Source organism: Lupinus angustifolius, chromosome LG04, assembly GCF_001865875.1.
Source record: "Lupinus angustifolius cultivar Tanjil chromosome LG04, LupAngTanjil_v1.0, whole genome shotgun sequence".
NCBI lineage: Eukaryota > Viridiplantae > Streptophyta > Magnoliopsida > Fabales > Fabaceae > Lupinus > Lupinus angustifolius.
Genome location: NC_032012.1, coordinates 27,127,503 through 27,138,010, shown reverse-complemented (window position 1 = coordinate 27,138,010; position 10,508 = coordinate 27,127,503). Strand labels below are relative to the sequence as shown.

The 10,508-nt window shown below is 33.0% G+C and overlaps 3 protein-coding genes across 5 annotated transcripts in view; 2 read left to right on the top strand and 1 right to left on the bottom strand.

The window, feature by feature from the left end:
• Positions 1-849, bottom strand: part of LOC109344775 (collagen alpha-2(V) chain-like) — a 2,488-nt gene extending 1,639 nt beyond the window's left edge. Inside the window, exon 1 of the mRNA XM_019583525.1 lies at positions 781-849. Within this exon, the coding sequence (XP_019439070.1) occupies positions 781-849 (69 nt within the window). The remainder of the gene's footprint in view (positions 1-780) is intronic.
• Positions 1,255-3,490, top strand: LOC109346811 (traB domain-containing protein). Its single transcript, XM_019586612.1, has 7 exons — positions 1,255-1,705; positions 1,887-2,002; positions 2,176-2,264; positions 2,341-2,415; positions 2,545-2,652; positions 2,966-3,061; positions 3,203-3,490. Exons 1-7 carry the CDS (start codon positions 1,308-1,310, stop codon positions 3,458-3,460), a joined length of 1,140 nt encoding a protein of 379 aa, XP_019442157.1. The 5' UTR covers positions 1,255-1,307; the 3' UTR covers positions 3,461-3,490.
• LOC109346810 (serine/arginine-rich splicing factor RS41-like) lies at positions 4,904-8,839 on the top strand. 3 transcript variants are annotated; one of them, XM_019586608.1, is made up of 7 exons: positions 4,904-5,009; positions 5,112-5,152; positions 5,784-5,894; positions 7,274-7,386; positions 7,477-7,712; positions 7,803-8,414; positions 8,541-8,839. In XM_019586608.1, the coding sequence occupies exons 3-7, from the start codon at positions 5,789-5,791 to the stop codon at positions 8,563-8,565; spliced, it is 1,092 nt and encodes a 363-aa protein (XP_019442153.1). In that variant the 5' UTR covers positions 4,904-5,009; positions 5,112-5,152; positions 5,784-5,788; the 3' UTR covers positions 8,566-8,839. The 3 variants fall into 3 exon arrangements, with proteins under 3 accessions (XP_019442153.1, XP_019442156.1, XP_019442154.1); XM_019586611.1 differs by having other exon boundaries at positions 4,974-5,009; positions 5,083-5,152; XM_019586609.1 differs by lacking the exons at positions 4,904-5,009; positions 5,112-5,152 and adding an exon at positions 6,712-7,044 and having other exon boundaries at positions 5,786-5,894.

Here is a 10,508-nt window from a genome sequence, read left to right as displayed (position 1 = left end):
GGGGTGCTAATACCTTCCCCGATCCGTAATCGACTCCCGAATTCAGAATCTCTGCTTAAAGACCATATTATCCTAATTGGGCTTACTATAGAGTTTTCTACGTTTTAACCGCAAAAAACGTAGTGGCGACTCCAAATCAATCGGGAGAGGTAGAAATCGAGTTCGCCTCCTCCCAAGTCGTAGAGTCGGTCTTCCAACCAAAAATCGGGTCGCGACAATATTGACTGCTTTTTTCTTCCAAGTTAAAGATCATATTAATATTCATATTCGATTATGTGTAAAATTTCTTTTTGATAATTTACTTAATTTGGTTATAGATCCTTTGTTTTCCTTAATTGTATGGTCAAGAAGGTTCTTAACTAAAAAAGCTTATCTCTCTGTGACTAAATGGAGCAATCTATGCGTAATTTATATATCGGGTTTTAAAAATAATAAGAATAGGTTGTACGATTAAAATATAATTATTAGCAACAGTAAAATAGAGCATAAGAAAATAACACAGTCTAAGTACTATTTTATTTTATAACAATATAGTTAGATAATTGGATTGAGTAAAATATTTCAATTACTATTTTTTATTGTAATTGATTAAAATACATATAAATATCAAAGGAAGATTATTATTATTATGAGTTATAAGATACAATAGATATTTAATAATGTGTAATTCCCATAGTATTGATAACATATAAAATATTAATTAGATATGACATATAGATAAGTGGACGTGGACTGGAACGTGTTGTTAAGAGCATATTCTGAGGATGGTAATTATTGTACCGAGTGGGTTGAGTAAGAATATGGTAAAGAATTATGTGATTTATGTCTTGTATTTGGATTAGACTCCATTAATAAAATAGAAAGTGAAATGCAATTTTTCTGTTGATTTTAAGGATAAAATCATCTTATTATAATAAATATAAGGATATAAATGTAATCAATTTTTTTTGTCCGGAGATGAGGCGTGTTGTTCTTTCTACTTGTAGGAGCTTCCTCCGCACAACCTCAATTCTTGTTTACTTAGCAACTAAGTTCTTGGCCTTTTGTTTTATTCAGCTGTAAAAAAACAGAGTGAAATAAATAGAAGATATTTATTATACTTGTACTAAGGTTCAATCATCTCAAACCACATAACCAAAAAATTATGTATGGATGAATGAAAATATCAAGGAAAGAATGAGACAAAAAAAGACATAATATGTGGACTAAGATTCACATCTTTCCAAATAAGTCATAAGTTTTGTTATTATTATTAATAATTTCTCCCACTTGAATTCCATCCACATCTTTCTCTTGTGCACCATTCCATGGACTCCACCATGATGATGAAATCAACTACCTTCCCAATTTTCACTTCCAACCCATTTCTCATCTCAACAAAATCTCTGACTCTCAGGCCATCAACCGTTTCCATAAAACCTCCACCTCCATGTTTTGATTACAGAGAAGAAATATCAAAGGAGTCAAAAGCAGCCATTGCTGAATCACACCCAGAGTTGCTTGACTTGGCTGAGAATGGAAGGTTGGTTTTGGTTCAGAAGAAGAGGTTTGGGCCAGTGCCTTCATGGAGAACAGAGTTTGTGGAACCAGAGACAATATGGTTGGTCGGAACTAGCCATGTTTCTAAGGAATCAGCTGTTCATGTAGAGCGCGTGATACGCACTCTCAGGCCAGATAATGTTGTTGTTGAGCTTTGTAGAAGCAGGTAAGTGTTTTGTTGATGTAAGAAGCGGTGCTGAAAGATGATGCTAATCAAGTTTTATTGACTTGTTTTATTCATTAAATAAGATAATGCTAATGGCTATTAATCCTATTATCACAACTTATTTCATTTGTTTACTGTGAATCCACATCTTAACCTCAATTGTTTCAGATTTGATTTCCAGAGCTGGGATCATGTATGCCTCTGCTGATGAAGATACTGGCAAACAATTAAGGTCTAATATGTTTTCATTAAGTGGTGCTGGATTTTTTGGAGCTGTTGGTCGCAGCTTAAACTTAGGTAACTACAAATTTGTTTGACATGTATTTTTTTACAGTCAAAGTTTTTAATACATAATGAATAGACCTTATGTCCCACAACTCTACCAACTGAATAGACTGTTAAAGACTTACTTGACATGTCTATTCAATGTCTATAACATAAATTGATTTGTCTGTTTATCTAAATATCAGGTGGTCAAACTGCTTTAGCATTAAGACTACTTCTGGCTGCTTTTTCATCTAAGATCTCTTCAGATATTAACCGCCCTTTCGGTGATGAGGTACTTCCAAATATCAAATATCTGTACCACCTCAATTTCGAATTCCTTATTCACAAAATCAATGTCTATCATGCAGTTTCGTGCTGCTAGAAAAGCATCTGAGGAAGTTGGTTCACAGATTGTTTTGGGAGATCGGCCAATTGAAATAACAGTATGTACAACTTACATCTTTGATAATGGACTAGTATCACTTAATAAGTCTCTATAATCTAGGATTATGGACTTTATAGTTAGTTACATTTAATGTATCCTTGTCTTTAATCTGTCTTCACTCTTGCAGCTTCAGAGAGCATGGAAAGCTTTGAAATGGACTGAGAAACTGAATTTGGTTATCTCAGTCATTCGAGGGATAACATCTTCATCTCACATTTCTACAAATAAGCTTCAGGTTTCTTCTCTAACCAATGTATTACATGTTTAATTCATGTATCAAATTGTTTACAATAGGCATTTAGAGCAAAAGGAACCATAACATTATTTATTTTACCGGGAATGTGTTAAAATTTTAAAGTTGAGACATGCATTATTTAAAATTTGGGGTTAAGTTCATTGGAAGGATAGATAGTATATATACTTGTAATTACTATTATAGTTGTGAATTCAAAAGTAAAAGGAAGTGTGAGATTTTCAAGTGAGGAGCAAATAACTAAGACACGAATATTAATGAGAGTGTAAGAGTGTTTCTCTAATATCTCCTTCAGGAAGCAGGTTTGGATGATGATACATTGCAGCTTTATGAGCAACTAAGTTTTTCTTATCCATCATTATTGCCTCCTCTCATACATGAACGAGATACTGTAAGTTTGTCCTTCTCCATTATTTCTCCCTTTGATTCCTAAAAAGAGAGAAACATAAATGTCTTTGAATATCAGTTTCAAAATACAAGTAACACACTGTTTTGATACGTGAATAATGGTGGGTTTTTTGTTGTTGTCCAGTATCTTGCATGGTCACTGAAGAGGAGCAAAGCTGTGAATAAGTGTAAAAGTGTGGTTGGTGTAATTGGAAAAGGGCATATGAATGGTGTAATATATGCACTGCTATCTGATACAGGGAATTTGAGGTTTCGTGACCTTGTAGGTAATAATAATTCAAAGAATGGTTGGATTGATGGACTTGTCAAGAGTTTAGTAAGGGACACAATCATTGGTGTCCTCTTATGGGCCTTATATGAATTCTTAAATGCTCATTCTTAACATTACATTATATGTCCATTCTTAACATTACATTATATGCTCCTTCACACATTTATATATTTCACTCATGTTTTATTTTCTGTCAAGGAAAATGGAAACATTTTCACATATTGTCTTTTCAGCAAATTCCACCCTATTTATGGTTGTTTTGGAATATTATCACTCAGCTTATTCAACAAATCCATAACAGAGAAACTGAGCTTCAGATTTTGGGTCTTCTCTACTTAGAATAGGAGCCCAAACCCAACAATAATAATTGATATTTGGACAAACGACTTTGTTTTAATTTGTATAAATAAGGAACTAGTACAATATTTTTTTTCCTTCTTCAAAGAGAGAATAATGTCACACTTTTTTTGTTTTTATCATACGAAGCAATAAATTAGTTTTTAAGCCGTGTATATTAATATTGATTTTATTTATTATTAAACACCGACTCATTCATAACTTCGTTATTATTAGACATTTTCATTATTGATTTTCCTTTAATAATTTGTTAGTCAAGCTAATGTTTTTTTTTTTTAATTTTATGATTTAATTTAATTAATTCCACATATTTTCCATTTTATGTAAATTGGTTAATGGGGTTAATGTATAATTAAATTAATACATTATGTGTCATAAAACCACAAAGTAATTGTTTTTTTTTGTTGAGGATGATTATTATATTATATAAGTTGTATATAAAGTTATAGGAGTTTTTTTGTTTTTAAATATTTCATTAATCTACCAACAAGTTGTTGGTATAATGATGTAAGGTTTCACTTGATATTCAACGTTAATGATTTGATTCTTGTGTTGGAGAGATAGTCACGAACCTTGAAAGATATTAGTTTATTACCCAAAAAAAATAAGAGATACACTTGGTAATACCAGAGAAATATTTCATTAGTCTCTTTATAAAGATATATTTTTCAGTTTTTCAATTTATTTATTGACTGTAATATTTATGTCTTGTCAGTAAAAATAAAGTTATAGACAGTCAATATATCTTTTACTAATTATTTATATTATATTATCTTCTTAAGAGTTAACGAATATTAAATATGAATGATATACTGATATTGTATAAAACTTTTATACTGAAAGCGCGTCAAAGTTCAAGACAATATTAATTGCATTTTTATCATTTATAGTTTTATACCATTATCCTCATTATTATGGAGGAAGAAAAATAATAGTGAAATAAAATAAGAAGATAAATTGAGAATAATTTAATAGAAAAATAATAACAACTTCATTAAAAAAAACAATAATTCCCTTGATTTTTATAAACAACATGAGATGAGATTTACAAAGTAATGAATGGTATCTTGTAAAATATATGTTTGAGATTATTTTTTAAGAAAATGGGTCAAAATATAAATAAAATAAATAAAGAAGGTATAGTTCACAAAATGTACAAGGTACAGGGGCATTTCCCCAAAACCAAAAAAGGTGATTTATCATATATTTATTGATTGTGTTTGTCAATAACACAAAAAATATCTGATTTTCTCTCTCTTCCCTGCTTAGGGTTCTAACACCTCTCACTCCTTTCTTGCCACAGGTATTCCACCGTTACCCGTTTCCTTCAATCCCCATCTACAAATCTCATCTTTCACCTCTAATTTTAATTAATGTTTGTTCCTTTCGCCTCTTCAATTTGCAGGAAAAACCCTAGATCTGTGATCTGCTGCCGTTTGATTCAAGGTTTTGGTCCATTATTCTCGATCTGATCCAATCTTTATTTGGATTTATTCTGCCAAGTTTCTGTTTTTATTTTATTTTTTTGCATACCCATTTTATACTATACGAATTTTGTTCAATCCCTTTTTTGTTTTTATGTGTTTTAGATGTAAAATGACTAGCTTCTGCTTCAATTTGCAGTACAACAATTATGCATGTGCTGTATTTTGATATTAATTTTTTGCTTACCCGGTTTTTCCTATATGTATTATGGTCAATCCTTCTTGTTTTTTATTTTATTGTCTTTTGGATGTAAAAGACTAGCCTTTGCTTCAATTTTAAATATTGCAATTATGTATGTGCTATATTTTTCAAATATGCATGGGTTTGGGTGATGGTATAGGAAGATTAGTAATATGATTTCTGTTGTCTGGGTTATTTTTTTTGTTACAGTTTTTTCTTCGTCTCTTTTACAGTGCCTCGTAGCACATGTTTGCTTAATTTTCTCAGAAATGACATGTGATTGCACTGCAAATAACAAACTTGCTTAGGAGCTTCAATTATTCAGTGTATTCTTGAGTCAATACTGAAATGAATTTTCTTAGTTTTATGCTTGCATAATGTGGATATTGAGTTTTTCTCAACTTGTGTCCAGGGAAAATGAGGCCTATCTTCTGTGGGAATTTAGAACATGATGCCCGGTCATCAGAGCTGGAGCGGCTTTTTAGACGATATGGGAAGATTGAAAGGGTGGATATGAAGTCTGGTTAGTTTTATTTCTCCTTTACAGATCACTTCTCTATGTTTTTTGAGATGTATACTTTATTAGTTTTTCCATCTCCTTTTCATTTTGGGCTGGGGAAATTATCATGCACTGGATTTTTAAGGTTGAAAATGGACATTATGGGTTTTTACTACATAAATGGGTTATGAAATATTGAATTTTTAAAACTTAGGATCTGTGATTCTTAAGCTGAGCAAACCCTACAATTTTTTAACAGGCAAGTTTATTTTTTAAATAGTAGTTAGTTTTTGTACATGAGGATGAGGTTCAAACAAGATGGATGTTGTGTTTCTTTCAATCAAATTAATAAGGAAGAACTGAGCTTGTTATTTGAAAATGAAGGACTGAATTAGTGTTCATATAAATGAAACAGTAATTAAATAAAACTTTCATTTTATGATATCTGATCCAGGGATTTGGTTTTGATAATAATAAATAAGTTGACTTATAATTTAAGCATTCAACTTGTGAAATAAATCAACTTGACACTAAAATCACCTAGATGGTTTATCGTTCAGAACACCAAATTTTAGACGGAGTAATAATAATAAAACAATGATTGCATGCCTTGCACATTTGCAAATAAGACATCCAAAAGCAAGGGAGCAGCCACAGAAATTTTCCCAGATGACTGGCGTCATAAACTGCGGTTTGGTGGCTACATGGCACTGTCGATTAGTGATGCAGTTTCAAGAGATGGACCTTGTTGAGCATTTGTTGGGGGTTCGAGATATCTTTAAGTAAAAATCATGTTTTTTTGACGCATCAACCCCCATTCTCAACATTTTCTTTGGCGCAGGGTTATTTTGGCATATTCATTTACTCCCAAGCTAATGGGTGGGCTTTTCAGAAATCCATTCCCCACTTCTGACGCACATCTTATTTTAGTGAAGAATTGTTCAATTTGATCCACCATGGCACAACCTTCTACGTATTCCTCAGTCACCTGCCTTTCAATTTTCATGCCTTTTGCCCAGTCTTCAATTTCGGACATGTTCCGAGGTTGAAATATAGCCAACCTCACAGCAGAGGCAGCAGAATTGATGGAGAAGGCACCCACTTTTCGTACACCCACCATGAGACCTACAATTTTTGGTTCTTGTTCTTGACACAAATATGCTTATTACTCAAGGTCCGTTACTAATTCTATTGGTGAAGTTAGTTTATAAAGTAAGGAGCCTTAACAAAATTTTAATTTACGAGCAATAAGTGTTGAGGCGGTTTGTGCATAGTTGAAGGGTCAGCGGTTGCATAAGAAGTGAAGTGTTTGGTGATTGGACAAGTGGTTCAAATTGTCTCTTTTCAGTTTTATGATAACTTTTAATGCAATACTTAATTGAGAAAATTTGCTTTGTCTGCAGGATTTGCTTTTATCTACATGGAAGATGATAGAGATTCTGAGGCTGCAATTCGTGCTCTTGATCGGGCAGAATTTGGCCGGAAGGGGCGCAGACTTCGTGTTGAATGGACAAAGGTAACACTTCATTATTGTCACTCTTAGGATATTGTTCATAATTATGTTGTTTCCAGCTATGTTATCATCATCATTGACATACTGTTGCAGCAAGAACGTGGTGTTAGAAGGCCTGCTCCAAGTTCAAGATCTTCAGGGAATGGGAGGCCCTCAAAGACCTTATTTGTGATTAATTTTGATGCATACCAGACAAGAACAAGGGACTTGGAGAGGCACTTTGAGCCGTATGGTAAGATAGTCAGTGTGAGGATCAGAAGAAATTTTGCTTTTGTTCAGTATGAATCAGAGGATGATGCTAGCAGGGCATTGGAAGCTACAAATATGAGGTAATTTGGCGTATTTCCTTGTAAATTTGTTTCAAACTTTGAATTACTACTTGAATGATAACATAATTCTTTTCTAATGGTGATGTGCAGCAAATTGCTGGATAGAGTTATTTCAGTTGAATTTTCTGTTAAAGATGATGATAGGCGGAATGGATACAGCCCTGAGAGAGGCCATGGTCGACAAGGCTATAGAAGCCGTGATGGAAGGCGATCACCCAGTCCTTATCATAGAGAAAGGGGTAGTCCTAATTATGGCCGTGGACCCAGTCCATATAAGAGGGAGAGGAGCAGCCCGGACTATGGTCATGGCCGTAGCCGTAGCCGAAGTCCCCTTCAAAGAGACCGTGTGAGCCCTGCTTATGTGCGTAGAAGCCCTAGTCCATATAGAAGAGAGAGGAATGGGTCTGACCCTAATCGTGGCTTAAGCCACAGTCCTTATCACAAAGAGCAGGTAAGAACTGGTGACCGTGGCATCTCTCCCCCCCATAATAATAGTCATGAGGGCAGAGAGAAAACAAGTCCTCAAAATGGTCGAGGTTCTAGCCGTAGTCCTTATGATGTGGACAAGGTGGCAAGCCCTGAAAATCGCCATGGCTCCAGGCATAGTCCTGAAGAAGAAGGGGCCATCATCAGCCCTTACAATGGTTATGGAGGGAGCCCTACTACTATGCCTGAAAGTCCTGGGCATGAACGATACCACAGGTTTGCTAACATTTATATATCTCTTAGCACTTGTGCTATTGTTTATTTGTTTTCTACTTTTCTTCACCCTTCTTTAAATCCATTTGATATATTGTTTTAATTTTGTTTACATGTCTTATAATGCAGCCAGTCCCCTCCTGCAGAAGAATGATTTCAGTGTGTTGGGTGAAAAAAGCCACAAGGGTCAACTTATTGTAATAACAATGGGTCATGGCAAAGACTTTATTTAATTTTAGCAAATTACTTCATATTGCAGTAGTGATAAATCTGTGACCTGAAGGTGCTGTGACATTATATCAGTGTTTATTCATTTAGGTAGTTTTTAATGCTTCATTGTCATCCTAATATTGTAGAACCTTTGTTTACAGTAAAAAATAGTGGCACTGTATGGTTTATCAATCTTAGCAAACTTTAATTGAATTACACTTTTAACATTTGCTTGGAAGTCATCCCTTGCCTTCCCATACTTTACAGGTTTAAAAATGTTGCATCAAAATAATAAAATCATTGAATTACTTGTTTGAAACTAAGTCAGTGTGCTACTTCTATGCCCACATCATCCTTTTAAGGAAAATAATACAATTGTCCGAAGAAGGAAAGAAAACTAGTCAAAAAAGTTTAAGGATAAACTCAAGCGGCTGCTATTTGGTTTCATCCTTTTTATTTTAGAAAATAAGTGAAAAATTCTACACGTTATTTGGCATGAGAGGATGAGAAAAAAATGTATACACTCATAATGTAAGAGTTTTATATACTATCAATCCATTATTCACCATTCATTTTTTATTCATGTTGACTCTTAAAAAACAGTAATACAAATAAATGATAATTAATATAGTGATTGTATATAAATTTTTACATACACAATTAAATAACTCCTTATATGTACCAAACATCTTTTGTGCTGCATGTTCATATTTATACCATAAGAGTATTATGCTTTGAAATTTTTAGGCATGTCTTCACTTTTTGAACAATTTTTTTAAGCCAAATATGAGCAAATTTGTATAACCAATGGAATGTTACTTAATAGGTGTAAAACTTAGGATTTGATGATAGGATCTTTATAAATAAAATAAAAATAGAAATGGAATATAATAGAATTGCAATGGCACTCATAAGTCACAGGGACAAGATAAGTGGAAAACGATGTTAAAGGAGATTAGATATTTAACCATTTTTATAATTGATGACGTGAAATTAATTTTAAATTTGTGAAGTTTTAGTGAAGGAGATTAGATATTTAACCATTCTTAGACACATTGAGAGATATAAGACCATATTCAACCTTGTAGCTTCTTTGGTTGTTTATATAATCTTCTCTGGCACACACAAGAAAACATGTAGTGGTTTCTCTAAAGAGTGCTTCACACAATGGAAATCAATTTTGAATTTGGCCATTTCAAGTTTCATTTCTGTATGCCTTGCTTGAATGGCTTCAATAAGCACTAGTGTGTCCACTAGAGTTAGCAACAAACTTGGTTGATTTGAATGGCTTTCTACTATTGTGGGCCTTTCTTGCAGCTTCATGTGTAGTGCCACAACATACTTAGTTGATTTGTTATCATTGCATTGATAATATAGATTATATATTTTATTACTCTGCTTCTACCTAATCATTAAGTCCATTATCATAATCCGTTTATCTTAGCAAAGGGAATAGGTTTCTAAATCTGGAATAACTAGTGGAAAATATATCCAAATTAACAAGTCATAATTAGTTAAACAAATCCACAGTTATAATTTTAATCACTTTTCATTTTAATCACAGAATTAGTTATTTCATGATGAAGATATTGAAACACTTTAATAGATGACACTCTTTTTGTCAGTTTGTAGCCCCCACAACAACATGGTAACATTAATTAATAATATTTCATCCACCTCTTCTGTTTCACCAATAATTAGAAGTTAGCATAGGTGAGTCCATGTACTTGAGTCATAATTAACCTATGCAGTAAATAAAGTATAAGTATGTAGACTAAGATTTAGATTATATCATAGGTGCCAATACAATTTGAACAAACATGTAATGTAAAGAGTAATGACAAATGTGAGACATGTGCTTAGGTAAAAGGATTGGTTAGTTTATAT